Here is a 25,102-nt window from a genome sequence, read left to right on the forward strand (position 1 = left end):
CCACAGATGAATTACAGACACCATCCAGTAGCCAATCCATGGTGGCACCTCCGGATGCTGCACCCCCCTGCAATCCCTACACAGATCTGGCTGACACAAGCCACAAAACCACAGCTCGCCCCTATACACGAAGCCAAGCCAGAGCACAACTAAGTACAGTACAGCCATCTTCTCAGGAAAACTCTTCACAAAGTTCAAGAGGTCAAGACACAAAGACTTTAACAACTAATCCACACCTAATGACCCACCTAAGTGGTACTCAGGATATCACTCAAGAAATCACTCAAGATATCTCTCAAGTAATTAAGGAACAAAAGAAGAAAAGGCACACTAGCCTGGGAACTTCCTCTCTGCCCAGAACATTGGAGGCTATACACCACACCCCCTCTACAGTATTTATAGGAACTCAAACACTGAGATCCTGCTCTGTTCCAGTAACAAGAAGCCGAAAGCACCAGCCTGAAGATGACGAGTGAGACCTCGTCGAAACGTCGCCTAGACACCCCAACTTTTACACGGGAAGACACCCGAGGACACCAAAACCTGCATTCCTGTACCCGTGAAAATCTACGAAAGCATATATATATATATATATATATATATATATATTGGACTTGACCCAATTCATGCTGTGGTCCTCTATGCCTGCTATTTGTATTGGTGCTAATGACAACTTTTTCTTGGATGCAAATAGCAGGTGCAGGAGGTCTGACCCAGGTTGGGTGTCTGCAGTTTACTTTTAAGAAACCAATTGCTATTTGAGCTAGGAGATTGTAGTTTATGCTATCAGGAAATGCAGGGGTATTACTTGGACACATCTGCTTTTTTAAAAATGCACTTCAAACCATCACTCCTTTTGTTTTTAAGTCTCTTTGGCTGCTGTCCTAACCCCACTTACCGGGGAGTGCATCCCATTGAATTCAATGGTACATGCTTCTGAGGAAACATAGTCAGGATTGCACTGTTAGTAGCCAGAACAGGTTTGAAATAGTGTTGTATCTGCTAGAAGCTAGGCAGCCAAATAGGGCTTCTGACTTGCTGTTATTTTGTGAATATATGCTGGATTCCAGAGCAAAATTCCATCTAGTCCAGCATCCTACATCCCACAGGGGCTCCAACCCAATGCTTTCTGGAATCTCATAAGCAAAGCAACAAGGCAAGAGCCCTTTCCCACTTTTGTTCCATATCACATACTCATTGGCATGCTACCTCTGAATATGGAGGTCCTATATAACCTTCATGGTTAATACCCATTGATAAACCTATTTTCCATTTAACATACCTATTCTATTCCTCTTTGGAGCAGGGGGAATGACTTCCATGTCTTCAGAAACCTACCAGTCTCTTCCTATGCTCCTTTAAGTAGGACTAACATTGGATGCAACCTAAGCATATTTTCATTTATTAATGTAAATGTTTAAGCTGCACTTTCATTAAACAAACAAACAAACAAGATGGTGTCCAACGTAAAAAGATAACCTTCCAATAACATCAATAAAGACTGGGTTTTTTTTTAAAAAAAAACCAATCATGTTCCAAGTCCTGTCTGACCTGTACAGCTTTCCAATGATGTCTAAAAGAAGGCAGGGATGACTCATTCAGATCCTCTGGTAGGGAATTCCACAGCACAGGGCCTGCCAGGCTAAAGGCTTAGTCCTTGGTAAAGGCTGCCCAAACCCTCAAGACTTGCCTGCTATTGTGGAGATGTGTTTCCAGGGGCCCTCAGTGTGGCACCGTAGCATTTGAATTGTTCCTAAACTTGTCTGTGAAAAGGACAAAATTTGCATGTGATGCTATCACAGTTGCTGGTGATAGACCCTCTCTTCCTATTCTCCTTACAGCCCAGTTGGGTCTTAAATGACGACCTCTGGAGCGAAGGGGCAAGTTCTGGATGGTGACAGTAGTAGCATGTGGTGATAGTCAGAACCTGCATGGCTCTTCCTTTATTTCCCGCTCAGAAGGCAGCTGGTTCTTACAGCAGTTTTTTATGAGGGATTTTATGAGACGATTGTGTTGACAGCTTGCTTGGGCCCTGCTCACTAGTCACTGTTGGCCTCTGTGATGGAAGCATAGCCCAGGAATGTTTCCACTGGATGAATAAATTCAAATGGGACCAGCTAGTAGAGAGAACATTTCCTGTCATGTGAGCTTAGGGTTTCCAGCAAACAGAAATGTGTGCTTCCCCGACTTATTCAGGCAGCAATAACAAAATCTGTTCCCTGACAAAAACCTGTATTAGAGATCCAATGGTGTTTAGTTCCATATTTCATTTGCTACAAAATTAAGACCTTAGATCTAGGAAATGTGGATTTATGTGTGCATTGAGTAACAAGAAACTGTCAAATCTTTCCTCTCTGTTTTAAAACTTATGTGTATTTACTTGACCTATCTTAATTCTAGTGACAGCCCACACAGTGAGCCAGGCACCATTGATGAAGCAGACCATGACAATGGCACGGAGCCACACACCAGCGACGATGGTGAGTGTACAAACAAGAGGTAGAAATGAGCCTGAGGAAGGCTATCAAGAGCTGTGTGTGGAGAACAGCAACATGCATTTAGTTCCTAGTCAGATTACCCTGGACTAACATATGGCTGCTTCCAGGGGGAGATATGTCTGAGTTTGACAGTGCAAGCGGATACTGATGAAGTGCCTTGGTAGATATGTAATCAAAGTAGACCATATGGGAGCATACTAGGTTACCTGTTTTATTTGTGATTTCATTCCAAGGCATTATGGGAGTTGGCCTTTATGCCCTTGTTAACAAGCTAGCCTTTCCTTCTTCCATTTGGCCTGAAAATGGCATCTCTGGATTGTTTGTTGTTTTATGTTGGTTGTTCCAGTGTCATGGGAATAAAAAAATAGAGATGTTGTTGTGATAAAATAACTATTTGAGTGGCCTGTAATCTGTTATGTTCACCACCTAATATGCTTCTGATACGCTTCCCAGGAAGAACAGTGATAGAACTTAATAGAAATCTATAGTGTTTTTTTTAATGAAAATAAGTGATGGCAGCCTTTTGATATTGGTGGAACCTTTCCAAAAGATTTGGTGAGTTTTAAATCAAGCTGTCACCACAGCCCCTCTCATTAATAACTAGTACCTCCTCAGCTTGATACTTTCTCACTATGGAATCTGCTCCTTTCTGTTTACTCTCTGCTGTATTTAAAGTGCTGCGGCAGTTAAAGGAGCTGGAGTCTATTCTTGCAAAAGGGTGTTCTCATCTTTCGATTTCTAAGACAAGATCCCACTTTTGATTAAATCTGTGCTATCATCAGTACTTGCCATGACCACAGAAAGATTGTTGCATAGATAGATAAGGTTTAGACTGTGGAAACCTGCTTAAAATTATGCATCAATAATAAGGACTGCGCTGAAGGTACTCATTTTTAGGGGGACATTTTCAGCAGTGTTGCAAATCTCCCCTCCACCTTTTGATTATTTTCCAGGGATTGCTTTGAAAGTGTTCACTATTAATTTGCATTACTTCTTCTGAATTTACTTTGCCCTTAATGATGCTACCTTCGTAATGAAATATATAGCCTCATAGCATCATAAATTCACCATCTGACCCTTGATGGCTAGAATCATTCATGTGAGTAATCCAATAAACAGTACTCTTACTCTAAATTGCCTTAATTTCCATCAGCACATAGTAAAATCTTATTGGCTATGGAGCACTAGAAGGTAATCACACTCACTACGTGATCTGTGATTGACTGGGATCACCAGAGTGAGGGAAAGAGAAAGGAATGGGGCTGGGGGGACCAATGTCATGGAATAAAATAATCTGAATATTCTCACAGCTAAAGCATTTCTGCAGCTATAATTCACCCCATCCCAAAATACTTATTTTCAGCTCAGAAATACGAACAGAAGGATATTGGGCAATAGCCTTAAGGAGCTCAGTTGGATTCCTTCGTTCCATATTAAATTTCACACCTTCAGGATTGGGGGCGGGGGGAGATTTATATTCTATCCATGCACACACCTACCCATCCATCCTTATTTTTATTTTTATTTTACAGACTGAACAAGTTTGATTTGGACATCAGTGAGAATTAATAAACCTGGAACCACATGTTGCCATTTCAATTGGTTTATTTTGCAGATTAGAAAACATTGTTACAGAATCCTGCCTGTTGCATGACTCTGCATGCATGTTGTCTGCTTGCTTTGTGGTCTTTGTTCCATTAATATTCTCCCTTCAACGCTGCAAATAAAATCCAGTGCCCTATTGATGCATGTTGTGGGGAAATGGCAGCAGTGGCTCAAATCAGTTGAAATGCAGTAAAGGCCCAAGACGGGGAGAAGGGACAAAGAATAATTCCAATAATTGAAGATGGATGTTTAAAGGGAGGAAGGGAGGGAGATGTCAACCTTCATTTTTCACTGTTGGTGACTAACAACCCACCTCAACTGAAAAGGAAAGGCAAGCAAGCTTCCATTTAGGCAATTTTATGCTTGAATGATTATGTTAATAGTTCTGATTGGAGTTTCTGGGTGATTAACCATGACACAAGCATGGAGAAGAAGAGTTGTTTCATTTTATAAATTTACATACTCTCTTCTAGTCTCTTTCCCTTCCCCACCTAACCCACAGCCCTAGTGAGGAACATCGCAATTCTCAGATTCTGTGAGATAACCACATTAGCCACCTCAGTTATCTCCAGTTCTGTGAGAGTCCTTTTATAGGTTCTGCCTGTTACTACCAAATGCCACTTTATTTGGACTGGGTAAAGAGGTAAGATGCCTTTCCCAATATTGCCCAAGACGGATCTTGAAGTCTGTTTCTAAAACTGTCTCTACGTTCTTGCACACAGGAACATAAGAACTGATCTGCTAGACCTGCTCAAGGTTCTTTGGGTCCAGTATTCTGATTCAAACAATGCCCAAGAACAAAATAATAATCAAGATGATACAGTGTACTGTGCTTCCAGGTTGTTGTGGCCAACATACCATCTGAATTGCCTGTAATCAGGGGAATTCCATTTAGCTGTCATGATTAATAGCCACTGATAGAACCCTGCCCTTCATGAGTGTGTCTACTCTTCATTTTTTGAAACCATTTTATTCTGGAAGCAGATTAGACTTTGTTTTTGTTTATTTAGAGACAGGTAGATTGAAAGAAGCATTGCGCTCATCCTATCTCTCTCTCTGGTAAACAGATTTTGGCACATTTCATGTTGCTTCAGAAAAACTCTGAAATGTGTCTCATCAGAGACAGTGGGGTGTGGGTGTGTCTGTGTCTGTGTGTACATATATCTTATGGGAAGTTAAAAACTTTTTCAAGTATCTTTAGCAGACCATAATTTTTATCCTCTGTTCCATGCCAAATCCTTGTCAGATTATTTTATTGTTATCTGGATAGTAAGTGAAGCCTTGTTTATCATTAGGTGCTGCCCCAAACAAACAAACAAACAAACAAACTTGTTTCCCCTTAATTAAAATGTTACATACCTAAAGTCCATTTTCCCAATTTAGTTTTGTCTTTGGACCTTTGACATGCTATTCTAGGGATGGGAGGGGGTTGAGGATTTTTTTGTCTTCCAAAAAAGATAATTGAGCATCTAAAAAAATGAAATTGTTCTAATGAAGTGCTTCATGGCATCTGCCGGAAACCTTTTTTTTTTAGAGTGGTCCAGGAAGTGACATGTGGTTGTATAATATTAATCTGGCACACTGCAGTGAAGATTTGTTTACATAACTTTGTGTTGCAGGGTAGTAGCTTCTTATCCCGCTTCAGCCTCTAATTTTCTTGCATGTTTCTGTGAGTCACTCCAAGGGGTAAGATAAGTTAAAAGTGGGAAAGATGGTCTTTCAGGAGACATCCTTAGATTGATGGTATCCTGTGCGTAATTGGTCCTTTCAGGAGTCTCCTGAAGTGAGCGATTGTCAATCTGTCACAGGGTGGGCTTATAGAAGGTCTAATAAGTGCCATAATCAGTTGTCCAAGTGAATCGGACATTTCACTTTCTGCATTGTATAGAGGAAACAGAGGTGTATACAGGCATGCCTCTGAACAATTACATCTTTTCTGCCTTACTGTTGTTGTTCATGTGGTAGCCTTGGGATAGAAGACTACAAACTCCTCCTGTATTTCTGTGTAGTCTTACCAAATCTGAGGAAAGCTTGTTGATTTCAGGATAACGGTTCTGAACTTGCAGCCTGTGTACCCTGGATCAGGTAAACAAGCTCAAAGGACACTTTCCAGAATTTCTTTTCTCTGCTCATAATTTTAAAAATATATGTAAAGAAATGTGCCAAAAAGAGCCATACACTTCTGAATAAGTCGTGGGTGAATTCCTCTGGCTTGCCTCCTAATATGCTTGGTTTTATTTCAAGCTTTCTGGTGTGTGTGAAATAAGCCCAACATAGGAGATTTTGCCTCTAGTTTTCCCTGCCGTTTCCTCCTCACGTAAACCTTGTAGTTCACTTACAGTAGCAAGAAATGCTAGATTTAAATAGGCTAAGCCAGAGTTTCCCAAACTTGGGTCTCCAGCTGTTTTTGGACTACAAATCTCATCATCCCTAGCTAGCAGGACCAGTGGTCAGGGATGATGGGAATTGTAGTCCGCAAACAGCTGGAGACCCATGTTTGGGGAACCCTGGACTACACCTTGCAGATTTCTCCTTAACTAGCTTATATGTATGCTCAGGAGCATCCAGGCCATTTATAAGTGGCCTACAAGGTTTCTCCTATCTCAAGCCAGCTCTTCCTGCCATAAGAACATAAGAAGGGCCTGCTGGATCAGAACAGTGGCTCATCTAGTCCAGCCTTTGTTCTCACAGTGGCCAGCTGGATGCCTATGAGAAGCCTGCATTTCCCCCCCCCACTTCTTTTGTAAAATTAAGTTGTTATTGGGACGAGGATGGATGGGCGGTTAGCAGAGCAGACTGACTCATTGGGATCAACCCCATGAAGAGCTGGGCCCCATTATGAGCTATGCCACAACTGAAATAAGTTTGGGCTATCTTCTATTATGAAGTGTGGATTTCCAAAATGGGAATTTAACATTGGTCTCAAATCTTGTTTCATTCACTGCTTGGAATGACCAGGCCTGAACTAGACAAACAATTTATGTGATCCTGAAAGTGACCTAGGTTGATGGAATGAATTTCAAGTATGTAGAGAAGAGGTGATGTAAATAATGGTCCAAAGTTTTCTGCCTCTGAAGCTAACTTCATTTGAACCTAGCTGTTACCTGGGTCACCTAGGAAAATGAAATATGCTTCTCTGAGTTCTCTGGAAGAATGGTGGGAGACAAATAGGTATGAAGGAAAAATTCAGTTCACATTTGAAGGTGAACTTAACTTAATTTTTCACTTTCTGAAACAATATGCGAAACAAAACAGAGCCTGCCCTCCAAATTTGCCCAAATTCTGCAGTGCAGATCTCTAACTATGTAATGTGGACAAAAATGCATATACCTGGGTAAATATGCAGATATTTTATGCTTGCCTATGGTCGTAATAAAGATTATTCTTCTTTTATTAGTGAAAATAACATACAAAAATGCACTGCACTGAGGAATATTACTTAGCAAAAATGTGTACCGGTATTTTAGGTAAAATTGCATACAGAAATTTGTATATGAAGAAAAATTTGCATGAAATTCTGATGACTTCATGGTTGTTGTTTTTTAAAAAAAAACATTGCACACTGATGTCAAAATTTGGGAAACTGAACTTAAGACTGAAATTGACAGATTCAGCCATCCTAGATACAAATATATTAGAAATATAAATATAATAGAACATACAAAAAGTAAATAGAATTTTTAAAATGGCAAAGTTCAGAAAATGACAAAATACAACAAATTTGGAACAGTATGGGTCAGAGGGGCAGTCTATTGGAACCTGAAGGTTCTCAATAAAGCCTGTTTTTTCAGTTCAGGCAGACTGTGGGTATTGTGGGTATAGAAATCACAGTGAGATATTAGTTTGAATGGAAGATCTGTACACACTTCCCATAGCAAGGTTTTGGGCACACTTCACCCAACTGTCACTCACATGACATCATATGATGTCAGATGTTGGGATCTCTTTTGTCTTTTTTTTTTTAATATTTTTTATTAAGGATTTTCTTGTTTTACAGAAGTGTAGTGCCTCGTTTTTTTTGTTTTTTTTTTTTCTTCTTCTTCTTCCATGTAACGTTTTTACAAATCCGTTTCATTTGTTGAGGCATTAGGGGGAGAAGAAAACAGAAAGAAAAAAGAAAGGGGGGGTGGGGAGAGGGAGGATGGATAGCATTAAGATCAGATCTAAGCCTCTACCTCAGGCACCCCCAACCTTCGGCCCTCCAGATGTTTTGAACTACAATTCCCACCATCCCTGTTAGCTAGGGATCGTGGGAGTTGTAGGCCAAAACATCTGGAGGGCTGCAGGTTGGGGATGCTTTCTCTACCTGCTCTTTGATACTAAAAAGGAGCAATAGATGCTTGTGCCTGATTTAACGCTGTAGTACTGGAGACAGGTTTCTTCCTGCTCCTTAAAAGGCAGCCTGCTCTTTAAACAGAGAGTGGCTTATCTTCTATTTTAGCTCCAATCTCCACCAGCTCCCACAGATTGAACTTTGAGTCACCTGATGTCATATGTCAGGCGATTGATAGTTGAGCAGCTGCACCCACCTGTCAAAATGACCCACAGAGTGTGGGCCGGTTCTGGATGGTTCATACAGAGTTGACTCTGACCACTCCCATACAAAGGCATGCATCCACAGTGACTTTATAGCCTATCCCCAAAACATATTTGCAAAAGGCAAGCAGACGAAAGCATCAGGCGAGGTAAACAAGTATATGAAGAATATCTGTTGCCATTTGGGGTACGTTGTCCTTTGGACAGAATGGGATGAATTTGCAACAATGCGTACATTAATTCTGAGATCTGTCGTATGCTGGGGCAGCTCAAATGTGTATCCAGGGGGACTCTTGAGTTTCTTGAAAAGCATATGTAGGATGGTGGCAGAAGCGTGGAGGTAACTGCAGTGGTGTCTTCACAATTGATGGTGTGCATCTGCATAATCCCGGCCTAGTATTTCATTCTCTCCCCCACCCCACCCCCATGAAGAGATGCTACTTTATTCAGATTACTGTAATAACATCAATTTTTTTTAATGAGGCTAAAATCAAAGGCAGCTGTGAAGTTTGTCACAGCATTAAACTAAATTGAAAAAGAATGGTGTTAGCCGTACTGTGTAAACCACTGAGAGGTTTCAACAATTAAGCAGTATACCAATTTTATTAAGAAAACTAAACATTTCAGTGAAATCATATCTTACATCACAGAGTGCACTCCAATGCTTTCTTACTGCAGCTTCCTTTTAATTGTCTCTCTCGTCTTCTCCCTCCTGCCTGCTTACAGAGGTGGAACAGATTGAAGCTATTGCCAAGTTTGACTACATTGGGCGGTCCCCACGCGAGTTGTCTTTCAAGAAAGGTGCCTCACTTCTATTGTACCATCGAGCATCTGAAGACTGGTGGGAAGGTCGCCATAATGGTGTGGATGGCCTCATACCACATCAGTACATAGTGGTGCAAGATATGTAAGTAGGAAGAAGTTTGCTGAACAAGTGAAGTGCGATAGGTTAGCTGTTTGTTTTGGGTGGAAATTGGTCTGTTGTCTTGTGCTTCACTCAGAGAGTGAAGGGTGGGTTTATTTTCTTTTAAATCTTATTTGATGCCCTCCTGCACATCCTTTTTAATGCCATTAATAATTGCACTTTTGGCAGAACGCTCTGCCACTCTTCCTAAGCTGTATTCACATAAAAGCATATGTCTACTATGTTCTACAGGTATTGTGTCCAGGGTAGTTTGATACAATATGGAAGAGAGTGGTTGTATGTGTGTCAGATCCAGAATATACTGAAATATTGTGATAGATTTGGCTAATAAATCTGGAATTCTTGATCTAGAAAAAGTCAAGCAGAAAACTTTCCCTTTCTACTCATCATGTTCTTTGGATCAAAGTTCAGCTTTCTTGTGCTGTAAAAATGTTTTTACTATTTTTCCTCCTCATATTTGTGCATCGTTCCCCATTCCATTGCAGAAGTGAAATATTCTTCCAGATGCTGACAGCTGCAAGTGTGAAAATTTCAAAGACGTTGTTCAACAGAAGCCCTTCCCCCAACCCACACACCACCCCAAAAAACTATGGGGCATAGAGCCATATAATGCATAGCTTTTTTGAGTCTGTTCATTCATCCACACGAAAGAAGACCTCTTCTTCTTTTTTTATTTCTTTTTTTATTAGTTTTCCAATACTATTCCAATAATAGCCCATTATAGCAATGCCAATTAATATCTAATAATAAGCGGCCTCTTTTTAATATGTTTCTTCCCCTCTTACAAAATGTCTTTGTATTGGCTGCTATTCTATTTTGTATGTACTGTACTTTCAGTTAGTACAGCAACCTGTAGATTTAATATATTAACTCTACAGGTTGCTGCACTAACTGGCTTCTATGTAGTAGCGAACAAAAGGTTTGAAAACAAGCTGAAGACTCTGTTGGTCAGCTGAACAAGAGTTGGTGTTTCATATCTGTAGGGGCTTACATATGGTAAAGGAATAAGTTAGGCAGCAGAGTGGAACTCTGAGCTGCCTGCTTCCAGCTCCGCTTCTCCCCAGACATTATTGCACCCCCCTCCTCCACAATCAAGCAGAGCTTCTCCCTCACGCAGAAGGCATTCAGTTATTCTGTTCTGGCTGACAGAGAGTTTCATTATTCATAGGGACGATGCATTCTCAGACAGCCTGAGTCAGAAGGCAGACAGCGAGGCAAGTAGTGGACCTCTGCTGGATGATAAAGCCTCATCAAAGAATGACATCCAGTCTCCAACAGACCATATTCCAGACTACGGATTTGGGGGAGTAATGGGACGGTAGGAAACTGATTTGTTCTCATCTGGATGCAAGCATTGTCTTTCTCCTCCTCTTGTGACGGGCACGATAGTCAATGCATGAACCGGAGGAAATTTATGAGCCAATTTGTACGATTTATACTGTGTTTTAAATGGAAGGGGTCTGTAGAGATCCATTTATTAGTCTAGTGACTTTGGAAGCTTGGAGTGGCGATTTCACAAGGCTCTTGTTGTTGTTGTTGTTGTTTTCTTCACAGGGTAAGGTTGAGATCCGACGGGGCAGCAATCCCTCGCCGTCGCAGTGGAGGCGATACACACAGCCCTCCCAGAGGGATTGGTCCTGGGATAGACACCCCTCCTCGAGCGGCAGCTTGTCCCAGCAGCCCCCACATATTACCACTGAACAGAGGCAGGATTGAGAGCCCAGAGAAGCGCAGGATGGCCACTTTTGGTAGTGCTGGCAGCATCAATTATCCAGACAGGAAGGCCTTGATTGACGGCCACCCACTGAGGCCCACCTGCAGCTCAACTCGGCACAGTAGTCTTGGGGATCAGAAGTCACTAGAAGCCGAAGCACTTGCAGAGGTAGGAGAGGCTGCAATGATGAAAAAGTGAGATTCACTGAGTGTTTCAGGGAACAGATTTCAGGGGATCAGCCATGTCTATATTGAGCCATCCAGACTAGATTCTTTAAGATGCATTAGTTTCTAGATTTGCAGTATGTAAATCAGCAACCATGCCAACCTTTTTCAGCATTGTACTTCGCAGTGGATCCTGTTTAATTTTTGACTGGACTGAAGCTTACTGACCACTGTGACCCACCAGAAGCCAGCCGCTTTCAAGTTCTTACTCAAGGGGATTGATATGTTGGGCCACTACAGTGTATTTCAATCTTAAAAACGCAAATACTTTTAAAACGCATTAGTGCTTATCCTTCCAGTGCAATATGTGTCCCCCTAGAGAATTTGAGCAGTCTCCAAACTGTGTAAAGTAAGAAGTAAAGTAGCCTGTGACCAGAGAGAGGCAAAAGCTAAGTGATGCTAATTAGAATCTGAACAAAACCAATGTTCTCATAAAAAGGTTCCCTGATTTTTCCCATTTTACAGAATGGGAACTTAGACTAGGATCAGAAATCTTGCATAAAACCAGATGATTTTTAGGTTGTATAGGTCTTTGACCACTATACTGGTCATTGAACTGTGCTGACTGCCAGCTCACAGAACTAAAAAATAAAATATATAGTTTTAACTGGCTTTATGAGCCAATTTTGGCTGGCAGGTGGGACAAGTTTTGTACCAAGTTTGTACCAGTAAATAAACTAGCAGCTAGTGATAAGGGGAAGGTTAATGTTCATACCTCTCTTAGGTCCAAACTTGATGTCAGTCTAAACCAGGTTAGGCCCTTAAAATTTATAGCAGGTCCCTGAGTCAGTTTTGACCAGGATTACAGTGCACAGGGAGGGGAGGTTTAATCCAACAAAAACTGCCACCACCAAGACTTGAACCTTGGGGGGGGGGGGGGGATATGTGTGAGGAAAATGTTGATTTGTATGAAATAAAGCATCCAGACAAACGATAACAAGGGGATTGGGAGGGGAGACTTCTGGGTTTTTAAAAAATCTGAAGCTGTAAGTGGCAGTATTAGCGGGTAGCCTTTAAGGACCAAATGGAGGAACATTTTTCTCTGAACTCTCAGCTGAGCCTCTTTACCTTTTGCTTGCATGGGTTGCTCAAAGGTTGGTGGAGCTGTTTATTTTCAGTCTAACACTTATTAGCTTTTGACACCTTTCAACCTTTTCTGTGTGGGCTGTTGATAGATTGATTATGTTGTCACTTTATTGCTTGCTTGCTTGTTCCTGTGCGACTTTTCGCCATAGTAACACTAGTGGCTGGTGGTGTTCAGTTTTTAAAGGCAGTCATCAATATATTTTTTTGGGAGTGTGATGATTTAGGTTTAATGCCATTATCCCACACGTCCCTGCTTGAGGATTATGGAGACTTTGTTTTCATTCAAATTGTATTTTTCTTTTTTTACTCCTTCTCATTTTTATTCCTCCTTTTTTTGTTTAGTGTTTAATTTACACAGCAGTAAACCAAATAGAATGACATTACTTCTTTGCCTAGCAGTGGGTGCTCTTTGTCTTATGCTATTAGAATGAATTGGTGTTTCTGTGGGCCATTACTCCTAATCTGGGCGAGCACAGAGGCCAGCAGAGAGGGAACTGCCAACAGAGCATCTAAAAACTTCTGTAGGCAGTTGATGGTTATCTAGAAGAAAGAAAAAACCTTCCTTAATAATAGACAGAGCAGCCTATTATATTTGTCCTAAAAACAAACTAGGGTGGCATGATCTCCAGGCCACAAATTCTGTTTCTAGACTATTTTCTTAAAATATCTTCTTCTTTTAACCAGCAGAGAAGAAATGCAAGGAAAAAGAAAAGAGCACAAAGAAATTGCTAGTAAAGTCAGAGCAAATGGCAACACTTAAGAGAGAAATGCCTCTATGTTTTATCAAAGCACCTTTTCACATTGTCAAGAAATGTGGCAAATAGCTAATTGTTCATTCAAGGGGACCTAAAAGAGTCCTGGATAGCCAAGGAGGCTTATTTAAAATTCAGATTGGACTATATTACTTAATCTTCAAATTAAATGAAAGAATGAAGCATGATAATCAAATGAGTACTCCTCAGCAAATAAGCTGGCAGTGGTGTGATTTGGCATTATATGTCCTTTACAGCACTGATGCTTCAATTCCAAACACACTGGAAATAAGTCCCATTGAACTCTGGAGTAGAGTTCTGAGTAGACAGCCTCACAGCACATCCTGTGTACATTTTCAAGTCCACGTTCTGCAAAACCTATGTGGCATCCATCTCCTTTCTCAAAACCTATGTGGCATCCAAGGCTATCTTCTTCTTTTCCCCCTTTTGTTTGCAAATGAAAATTATGGAACTTGGAATTCATATGGTTTTCATTGAAGTGTAATAGCTGGAGGGGATTTCAAAGAAAGGCGCTACCTCTTTCTAATCGCCTTCTGTCTCCATCCTAAAGTAAATATATATGACTCTTCGCTTTTGTTTCTACATAAAAGGACAGTGTTTATGGCCATTGTCATACATACATATGCTAATTTTGCTATAATGCAATCCAAAAATCAAGGTGGTTCCCCCCCCCCCAACGATAGTACATGGGTCAGTTTTATCGGCTGAAGCTGCTAAAATGCATTATTCATACTGTAGCTATCAAAAGTTATGTGTCAAGGCTGAGCCTGTCTTTGTGACAAAATATATATTTCTTATTGTTTTTCTACTAGATGGGCCTGAAAGAAGCCATTTATTTGCTGAGTGCTGAGCAGATTGCTCAAGTACCAATGTCAGGGGTTAGGTAAAGTGGGTGGGCAATGCAACACTTTCTTTTTACAACAACATACCGTATTTTTTGCACCATAACACTCACTTTTTTCCTCCTAGAAAGTAAGGGGAAATGTCTGTGCGTGTTATGGAGGGAATGCCTACGGGTGGCATGCCTACGGATTTTCCTCCTCTAAAAACTATGTGCGTGTTATGGTTGGGTGCGTGTTATAGAGCGAAAAATACGGTAATTTTAATCGTAATCACATTATTTTTCTTAAATGGCCTAATAGTGACTATGACGATGGAAAGAATAATTAGTGCCATTTTTTCTTTCATTTTTACTCTGATCTGTAAAAACGCTAGCTTATTGAGAATTGGAATTGTTTTGTGCTCCTTCTACTCTCAACATGATCAGAATAGGATTTGCATCCTGTATCTGCGATGCCTACAGTGTTGGGGGAATTATTTTAACAAAAGAGTTATTTAAAAAAAACCAAACCTACGTTCAAGAGGCTTATAACTGTGGAGTATTAAGTTAAAGGATACAGTAATATTTTTGTTTTACCGAACTAGATTCAGTTAAAGATGAAAAGTTTCTTGGATCAGTATTGAGACCACCTTCCACCCACATTAATTTTGAGTGGGATCTTGCAGATCCCTAATGCCTTAAGGCACAACGCACCTCAGCCACAGCCTGGTGCAGCTTAAGAGGGGCCATTGCCACATCCATGGTCCGTGAAAGATGGTAGGCAAATTGCAGTACCAGCCTGGAGCTGTCCCAGTGCCATCATGTGAAAGCAGAGGGGCAAGCTCAGGTTCCAGCTTGGGCTCAGCCCTTCCCCTGGCATGCCCTCTTTCAGGGGGGTCTAGTGGTAACACTTCCTGCTCACCCAACTGCACATTCAGCAGGCAGAACTGGGGACCTCTGCGCCACACTTCACAAGCAAAGGCTGTTGATGGAGGGATACTTTTTTCCAACCCAACCTGCCCCCATCGAGCCAGCACAAAGGACGTTTGGATTGTTCCTGTTCTCATGCACTTTTCAACTCAAAATCTTACGGAGGTTTGAATAAAAAAACAATACTGAATAGGAGGGAAACCCTCCTCTTGGCGTAGCTGCTGTATTCCTAAGTGCTTTGGTATAATTTACAGGGTAGTGTTTCATTTCCCCCATTTCAGTTTAATTGGGCTCCAATTTTGGCTGCAATGGCCTTCTAGTGAAACCTTCATGTCAGCTTATTATCCTTAAATGCATAGGAGGATAGATGCCTTCCATCCAAAACGGATACACTAACAGATTTCTTGGTAAATACTAAATGACTATGATGGATGACGCTACTCCCACTCGTTAGTATAGTGGGGAAAAGATTTCTTGGCAGCCAGATGCCATAATATGAGCAGAAACATGAAGGTGGCCAACCAGTATACTTGTACCATACAGAAAAGGGAAGAGGACTTTGTCCTGCTGGATTGCATGGAAGAGCATTGGAGAATTAATAGCCATAACTGAAAACATGGCTGGGAGAACTCACTTCATGTTGAAATCAATAATACAACCTTTAGTTGCATTAATCATGCTGTGTTTTTTATTTTTATTCTATGATTCTATTTTGATATGTTTTTAATAATGTTGGAAGCTGAAAGGCAGACTATACATACTTTTAATTAACAAATAGCCATGGAGAATTGGGCCTGTTAAACTTCCATTTGACCAGGACAACATGGGGTTTATTTTCATCTGAAAGTGAACTCCTAATCAAGAAACTTGATTGGTGGGCTCTCATTATCCTGAGAGCTGTTGAGGTTCAGCAATTTTGAGGGTTATTTACAGTCCAGAGAGTTGCTCACGGGTTCAACATCTTACAGTAGAGCAGGGGAATCTTTGGCCCCCGCAAATATTGCTGGTCTAACTCCCATCAGCCCCAGCCAGCATGGCCAAGGGTCAGGATGATGGGAGATGTAGTCCAACAACATCTGGAGGGCCACTACTACTGCAATAGAGCATTGGGAAAGTGAAATGGTCTGATGTTCTTCCGCAGCTCTTGGGCAAATGTAAACATGAGAACTGTTTTAGAACCTACCTACCTAAAATAGTACTGAAAAGACTTCCACCATCACATATGGCAAAATTCTACCAATTGGTCCATTTGTGGTTTTTTGAATCCAGCCCTCTGAATAATGCAAGCAAAGAAGTGACCATGAGAAACAAGTAATGGACAGGTTTAAGTCATTTAATGCAAGAATGATAACAGTTTAACCCCCCTGCTTCTGTTTGTTGTGTTTACAGGACATTGAGAAGACAATGAGCACAGCATTGAATGAGCTGCGTGAGCTTGAAAGGCAAAATACTGTGAAACAAGCCCCTGACGTTGTCCTGGACACCCTTGAACCAATGAAGAACCCTCAGATAGGTTCTGTCAACTCTGAACCTGCCAGCCCCCTTCACACCATCATGATCAGAGACCCTGATGCTGCCATGAGGCGTAGCAGCAGCTCAACCACGGAGATGATGACTACTTTTAAGCCCGCCCTCTCAGCCCGGCTTGCTGGAGCTCAGCTTAGGCCCCCACCCATGAGACCCATCCGGCCAGTTGTCCAGCATCGATCAAGTAGCAGTAGTAGCTCAGGAATGGGTAGTCCTGCAGTGACACCCACAGAGAAGATCTTCCCAAATAGCTCCTCAGATAAATCTGGCACCATGTAGCTAGCACCATCCCGAGGGAACCTCTGGTGGAAAAATGGGTAACCACCCCGATTTTCATTTCCTGTGTGATTGTACAAAATGATGTCATATACTGAAGGGAAAAGGCAGTGAAAACAACTCTTGGAAAAACAATGGCACTGAGGACAGTAGATGTGGCTTAAGGATTTCATGATATTTTACACACATACTCATCAAGATTGCTGGAAATATTTGGTGTAGCCAAATAAGATGGCTATTTTATGTATTACCACTGGAACATTCTGGTCTGTGTAGAAGTATATATATGACACTGTCCATAGCCCAGTAACATTTTAGTAGATTTACCTCAGAAACTCACCCCTAGACTTCTGCTAGAGAGCGATTTTGTGTGTGTGAGTGAGTGTGCGTGTGTGGATTACACAGCAACCGTGCATTAAGCAATAGAAGATTGGTCAGTCCTTGAATTGAATATTCACACTGGCTTGGCTTGGCGTTAGAGCTGCAGCAAGCAAAAGGAAACACCGTGGGGGTTTGGCTCAGCTGTTGTCCTGCAAATACAGAAGTGCATCTGATGGTGATGTTTACCCTGCTAGGTAGATGGATGGATTTCTGTCTGCAAGTTCATCTCTTAAAAGACTGGTTCATTGAAACATGGAAGTTTGTGGTCATTTCCTGGTTGGAAGGAGTATACCACCTGTGGACGCAAAGAAATTAAAAGTAGTACACCTTCCCTTTGCGTGAAGGGGAAACCTAGGATTTTCTGTACGTACTTCATGTTGTAGCACAATGTTATGTGTGTACAAAAGAAACTCAACTCCTGCTGTCTTGAAGTTTTCAAAACAGAAGAGGACTCTGAAGTAACCTGTGGTTGATAACAATAAATAAATAGGCTAACTTATATAGTGTTTGAAATATTTAATTCCCCCATCCTAATGATTCCTTTGGAGAAAATCTGGATTAAAACAGGCAAGGAAGATTTTGGTAAAATCACATTCCCTTTAAAATGACTCAGCAGCACAAGAGGGTCTGGACTCAAACTGTGTCCCCTTGCATGAATAGCATGAGCCATATTTGACCACGTCAGATATATAACTGATCTGATGAGGTGACAATTTGCACTTTCTGTACTGTACTATATAACAATATACAGCCGTTTGGAGTTTATGAAAACAAAGTTACGTTTCTTTCTAAAATTTAACCGAGGCAAAAAAAAAAAATTATGCAGTGAGAGCTCGGGGTTGCATGATAGCTAAAACTTTTCCCTATTTACTGAACTCGACTCTTCTTGCTGCAATTTTTTTATTTTGTCTCCTTTTTGTGGACATCTCTGGCTGGACTTTTTCACTTTTAATTTAAACACCATTGTGCTTCTTGACAAACCTCGTTCAGACTGTGCACTTGATTAACTCTGCACTTTTCTTTGCTTTCTTGGCATCTTTTGGCTTTAATTTTGCAGTGGCCATCATTTAAAAAGAAGCTGGACTTGTTTCCCATTACTCCCTAGAGGTTGGTTTTAATGGCATCTACCATCTTTCAGGATGGTGTACCATATTTAAAGCAGGACCAGAGCTGTCAGGCAATCCTATGGAGGCTTGGCAGCAGCAGGGAGTTCGCGATGGAGGAACCATCACTTCCTAAGCCCTGCAAGGGTTGTGCCAGTTTGGATCTTGGTTTGGCTGGGGTGGCGGCGGCGGCAGCTCTTTGCCTCCCCATCCCCGCCATTGGTTTCAATGAGAAGGTGTCCAGGACATGCCTGGAGGGGAGGGGAGATTATTTGCACCAATATATGCCGGGAATTCTCCCATTTTGCCCTCACTGCCCTTGGGGATACTGAGGACTATATTAGCAATGGCCTGCAGGAAGACTCCAGCTATTGGTCTCCCCCACTGAAAACACAGAGGGAGTACCCAGTTGCCTGCCAGGCAACCTTCCCATGAGTTTAGGATTGTTCCTTTAGTAACTTACCATTTTATCCTTCTTTATTTGCACAAATACATCCCCAGTCCCGTCTGTGTACATAAAATGCATAGAATAACCAAGTATTGGGTGGGATATCTATTACCCTCTGAAGTAAACACACACAATCATTGTGTGGTTCTCCTTTTTTAAAATACCTCATGTGCAAGCATGCTTCATCCATGTTCCCTCTTCTCTTAACTGCCCCTTGCCTGTTTTAGTCTGTTTATATAATGGTGTACCTGCTTAAATGATGAAAAGTAACTGCTACAATGTAACTTTTTTTTAAGGCTAAATTTTAGTTGAGACCCAGTGATACCCAATCTTTGCACTTAGTAGATAATTCTGTGTAACAAAAATGCATCGGTAAAAATGAAAACAACCTCCCCATCCCTAAAACAGTCCTGACCTTCCCATGTATAGTGTGAAGGGAAAATAATGTATGTAGTTTATTATATTATTGTTCCTTAATCTAATATTACAAAGAGAAATTGTGTTTACCTACATGTCTGCTAATGTTGTAGGCATTTGTAATTGCCACAATTAGTTAATATAGGAGTGTGTTTTTTTTCATTCATCAAATTATTTTTATCTCTCCCACCCCCCCTCCCTTGCCTTTCCAACTTTAGAGTAACCCAAAGGTCATTATGACAGCAGATGTTAAGTTTGCTGTAGTAAAGAGCAAGAAAGTGAAGTCTTAGGCATTGGGATGGGGGTGGAGGTAAAATCATTTGTCAAACTATTTTATCTCCATTGCCAGTTACGTTTTCCCCACTTTAGCTCATGGGGAACAGTTACTTTAGCAGGGGTTTTTTTTTAAGCATACTTTTGAAAGTGACTTGAGAACAAAACCATGACTTTATTTGAGGGTTTACTTTGATACACTTCCAGTGTCTTTTTAAAAATAAATTATTTTTTGCTTCTTCATCTGTAGGTGGGGTTGTGTTTTTTTAAAAAAATCTTTAAGTGCCTTTTGAGCACCGGAACAAATGCTTGGATTAAATGTGCTTGGGAACTAGACATATCAAGATATCTCTTGTACAGTTAATGTTATACTGTGGGTGCATTGCTTTAAAGTTTTCCGCTCCTCTTTCTGTTGTATGAACAAGAAATGTATTTGCATTTTTAAAGAGCTACCCACATACTCACATACAAACCGCAGTGTTTGTCAAATTGCAGGCAACCACTAGGAATTGCAGAAGACCTTCTGCATTTGTGTGTAGTACAAAAATCACAACATTGGCAAAATATGTTGTCGAATCATCAAATCTTGGGTAGAGTTTGCACGTGTCTACAAAGTTCAGTTGTGTAGGTTTTGGGCACAATAATCTACTGGCAACTTTTTCGTTTTGCAAAGTGCCATTTTCTGTACGGTCTCGCACAAGAGAAATTCCTGGTAGATTTGTCTGTGTACTCAGACACAACTGGATCTGGCTTGACCCAACACAGTAATTTCAAGGGACAATTGAAAATGCATTAAAGTAGCAAATGTGAAGTGCATGGGCTGGATATTGTAAATCATTTGGGGGGCAGGAGAATGAAGCAAATTCGTCTTTTGCTCACTATGCTAATTATGTCTTGTTCATGCTGATGCGATTCCTAAATCAGTAATGGGAGCATCTGTGTTGAGTTGATCTGAGACCAATATCAGGGCATATATAATTTGGCGTGTGGTGCCAAAATGAAGGGGGGCATTGTAGTGTTGGTTAAATTGGCTGAAGAAAATACCAGATGCAGCCTTTAAATAAAAAAATTAAAAAATCTCAACTTCAAAATGTTTCTAACAATGAAAACTGTTCCTTTTTCTTTATTGGCCTCTGGGCAAATAATGGGAGAGTGTCTCAATGCCACAGTACTGATGGACACTGCACTCTAAAATGGGGGGTTTCCAATGCAAAGCAAGTAAAATACCATAGAATTGACCTCTGATCCTCCCCATAAAATCAGAATTCTCTTCTTCAATCACAGCTACTTTAGCTTGCACCTAGAGATGGCTGACTGTAGATGTTCTAGCCTCTTCTCTTCTTCACCCCCTTGTAACTTGGTGGCAGTATTCCTTTTGTACAACCAAGTGATGCGTGTTAACGGTGCTGACTTAAAAGCAATTGCACCCACCCTTATATTATTGCTGTACAGAAACTGTCATAAGCAAACAATGTAAATGTTTAAGACCTTTTAATGATATAAAGACCATGCACTTTTCCTCCTTCTTTGATTAAACAATACAGTACCTGATAGGGTTTTTTCTGTTTGTAAATCCTGGACTATATAATTTCCTAGCAGTGCTGCAGTTTTCACAGTATGGCAATAGGCCTTCTGAATCCAATTTGCTTCTGAGTGGCTGCTTTTTGTTCTTGCCAGAAAACCTTAGGAAACTGCTGGTTGGCTGCCCTGTATAATGATTGTCGCCCCTCTTATGGATATTGTCTCTGTAATGTACGATAAAATGCCATTCAGTTAGAGTGTCTGATTGGATCCTATGTTATGTATGCTGATGATGCCATGTAGATCAAACCACTGGTTGGGTGTGGACTCATCCTGTTGAATAAACAGTTTACCTTTTCTCAAACGTTTTTCTAGTGATGATTTAACAGCCCACAATCCATGTAGAGCATTTTATTTATTTTAGATCTTTATAAACAATTGAATCAATTACATGTAATAAAACCAAAAGTGGTTAAAACAATTAAGAGTGTGAAGAATGAAACCTGAAGCCTATATCACAGAACTGACCATGTTGGACATCAATAAGCTACAGCAGGAATGAGGACTCTTACTATATTCCAGATGTCAAAGGACTTCCCTTTGTCATCAGGCATTTTTTTTCAACTGGAAGAGAGTTCCACAAAATTGGACCCTTGATACTCGACGCAAAGCAACATGGATAGGCGCCATGGGTGATCATTAACTCCCTCAAAGTCCTTGGTGTTTAAGCAGGGATATAAGGGATCAGGCAGTCCCAGAGGTATCCTGGACCCTAGTTGTTAAGGGCCTTATAAATTAATATGAGAACCTCGAACCTGGTCCCAGTAGCATATGGGCAGCCAGTGCAAGCTTATGAGCACCAGAGTTATCTGACCACATCAACAAATCTAACCACAGCATTTTTGCGACAGTTGAAACCTCAAACAATATAGTCTTGTGCTTGAGAAGGGGGGGCACTTGCAGAAGGGGGAGCCCATAACCCACACACTTTGGGGGAAGCTTTACAAGCCCATTTTAAAGGGGGAAGGAAACTGAGGGAAGGTGAGGAAAGCTTGCCCATCACTAGCCAGATAGATCACGCAACATCCTTTGTTTTTAAAATATATAATAATGTATTGAACATAATAATTGAACATCATAGTGAACATGTCTATGCACTTCCTCTGCTTCTTTGTGACCAGTTACCTTCAACAAGAACCTTTCAGATATTTTAGCATTGGGTTTTTATATATATATATACACTTTAGACTTGCACTTCTAAATAAAAAAGCTTTATGGGGTGGAGCAACAGACATGACTCTTTCCTTTGGATAGGAAGACACATTCAAGCCATGCACAGTTCAGAGGTTTCAACCCTCTTCATGTAGGCAAGTATTATCAAAGTTCCAGCCCAACAAAAGCACATGAGTGACGACTGAGGAGAGTGAACAGTCAGGCCAGAGAGCAGTGTGACCTAGAAGAGGGCATGGACTAGAAAGAGTCCCATATCCTCCAACATTTCTCTGATGGAAATAGAGACCGCCCATTCCATGATGATAATTTTACTAGATATACCCTACACATCTTACTCAGTTGCCCCAGCCACTCTGGGCAGCTTCCAACACCTATAAAGACAAAAAGTAAACATTTTTAAAACTTCCCTATACAGGATTGCCTTCGTGTTGCTTGGGGGTTGGAAATCTCCATACCCCCCAACATTTCTCCAAGGAAAATAGGGACATCCTAAGAAAAAGAGGGACATTCCGGGATCAGAAACTGAGACGACTTCTCTAAATCAGGGATGTTCCTGGAAAATAGGGACACTTGGAGGGTCTGGGGTCCTGGAGGCCAGTTAAGCCTGGAGAGCTGCATTTGTCTGAGGTTTCACATCTGTGCTAAACTTGCCATCTTCCCCTCCTTGTGTCCTTCTCTGCATAGCTATTTGGGATCACAGTCCTTGGGCTGACATGAGGGTCCCATTTACACCACACATTTAAAGCACTAGGATACCACTTTAAACAGGGTTCTCCCAAAGAATTCTGAGAGCTGTAGTTTTTTATGGGTGCTGAGAGTTGTGAGAGTTATTTCCCTCACAGAGCTATGATTTCCAGAGTGATTTAACAATCCCTTTTCACAGGGAACTCTGGGAATTGTAGCTCTGGAAGGGAAATAACTCACAACTCTCAGCATAGAGTGCTCCTCCCAGAATATTTGCGGGGGTCTCTCCATTATGCTTCATGACAGCACTGTTGAATTTCACTCTGGGCATCATTGCACCATTAGAAATGTTAAATATATCAACTGGATAGATGCATCCAATCCATTCTCTGTCAGCTGCGCACACTAAGTAGTCTCTGGCAGCAGCCAAAGGCCTCAGAACCAACCTCTGCCAGTGCTCAGGGTGGCTGGCACTTTGCGAAGAGAGCATAGGGGCAGCTAGGCCACCATAGTTTTCAGTGTTGTCCCCAGTAAAATTAGTAAAAGGAAGCTAAAAGGTAAAGGGATCCCTGACCATTAGGTCCAGTTATGGCTGACTCTGGGGTTGCGGCGCTCATCTCACTTTATTGGTTGAGGGAGCCGGCGTACAGCTTCCAGGCCATGTGGCCAGCATGACTAAGCCACTTCTGGCGAACCAGAACAGCGCATGGAAACGCCATTTACCTTCCTGCCGGAGTGGTACCTATTTATCTACTTGCACTTTTGACGTGCTTTCGAACTGCTAGGTTGGCAGGAGAAAAGGAAGCTAGTCTCCCATAAATGTTTGTAAGCAATCACCAACATAAAATCTGAGGAAAATCCAGAAGATATTAAATATCCCAGTTTTGAGTTTTTGGCATTACCGTTGAGAGCTTGTTTAAAAACGATAAAAGGAACAAAAACACTGAGGTGAGTACCTTCCACATTTCCTGGCTTGATTGTTTAACGTTCCTTGTTTCATGCTTTCAGCACCATTATTACTGCTTTATAGCTTTATTCCTCAGAGCTTCTGGACCAAGACCTGGACTGCCTTCTCAGTTATGAATACTAATATTAGATATGTGTCTAGATGTAGCCAAAGGTCCTGCTTAACCTAATTTGGGCTCTTCTAAACAAATCATTGCTATCACTCAGGGATAGCAAACCTGTGGCCCTCCAGAGATTGCTAGGCTCTCAATAACCCACAAAAACCTCACCAGCCAGAATGTGCCCATTGAATAGTCTGTATCATAATATTTCAACATACTATATTTTATTTACCACATGAAGCAGTATTCTTTCACCTGGAGTACTCTCACCTGGAGTACTGTGTCCAGTTCTGGGCACCACAGTTCAAGAAGGACACTGACAAACTGGAACGTGTCCAGAGGAGGGCAACCAAAATGGTCAAAGGCCTGGAAATGACGCCTTATGAGGAACGGCTAAGGGAGCTAGGCATGTTTAGCCTGGAGAAGAGGAGGTTAAGGGGTGATATGATAGCCATGTTCAAATATATAAAAGGATGTCACATAGAGGAGGGAGAAAGGTTGTTTTCTGCTGCTCCAGAGAAGCGGACACGGAGCAATGGTTCCAAACTACAAGAAAAAAGATTCCACCTAAACATTAGGAAGAACTTCCTGACAGTAAGAGCTGTTTGACAGTGGAATTTGCTGCCAAGGAGTGTGGTGGAGTCTCCTTCTTTGGAGGTCTTTAAGCAGAGGCTTGACAACCATATGTCAGGAGTGCTCTGATGGTGTTTCCTGCTTGGCAGGGGGTTGGACTCGATGGCCCTTGTGGTCTCTTCCAACTCTATGATTCTATGATTCTATGATTCTATGAAAAGGTGGGATTCATCTAAAGTGTTGCATGCAGGGAACAAAGTTCACCTGTGCAACAAACTCCCCACCACCACCCCGAACACCCACTTGCTACTCCTAAATCTGCTCTAGAGGGTTTAGGAGTAGAACAGGTTTAGGGATCCTGTAGGTGTGGGCAAAAATTGGAAAAGTGCATGAGCGGACCTTGTTCCACACATGCATACCCCACTTAGCTCTACATTGAATTCTTTCACCAAACTGGTCCCCTCCTGAGGTTTTCAGAGCATGAGGCA

The 25,102-nt window shown here is 41.4% G+C and overlaps 1 protein-coding gene across 3 annotated transcripts in view; it reads left to right on the top strand.

Moving 5' to 3' along the window:
- SRGAP3 (SLIT-ROBO Rho GTPase activating protein 3) overlaps positions 1 to 21,421 on the top strand; it is a 186,715-nt gene extending 165,294 nt beyond the window's left edge. For 2 of the 3 annotated variants that reach the window (XM_081852399.1, XM_081852400.1), the window contains exons 18-22: positions 2,401 to 2,480; positions 9,366 to 9,546; positions 10,733 to 10,882; positions 11,119 to 11,446; positions 16,501 to 21,421. In XM_081852399.1, the coding sequence (XP_081708525.1) occupies positions 2,401 to 2,480; positions 9,366 to 9,546; positions 10,733 to 10,882; positions 11,119 to 11,446; positions 16,501 to 16,917 (1,156 nt within the window). In that variant the 3' untranslated portion in view covers positions 16,918 to 21,421. Of the gene's footprint in view, positions 1 to 2,400; positions 2,481 to 4,030; positions 6,189 to 9,365; positions 9,547 to 10,732; positions 10,883 to 11,118; positions 11,447 to 16,500 lie in introns of those variants that run through there. The other variant, XR_014154050.1, reaches the window with a different exon arrangement.
- Positions 21,422 to 25,102: the final 3,681 nt, after the last annotated feature.

This window comes from Podarcis erhardii (assembly GCF_964252035.2).
Source record: "Podarcis erhardii genome assembly, chromosome: 2".
In the NCBI taxonomy this organism is placed as follows: Eukaryota; Metazoa; Chordata; class Lepidosauria; order Squamata; family Lacertidae; genus Podarcis; species Podarcis erhardii.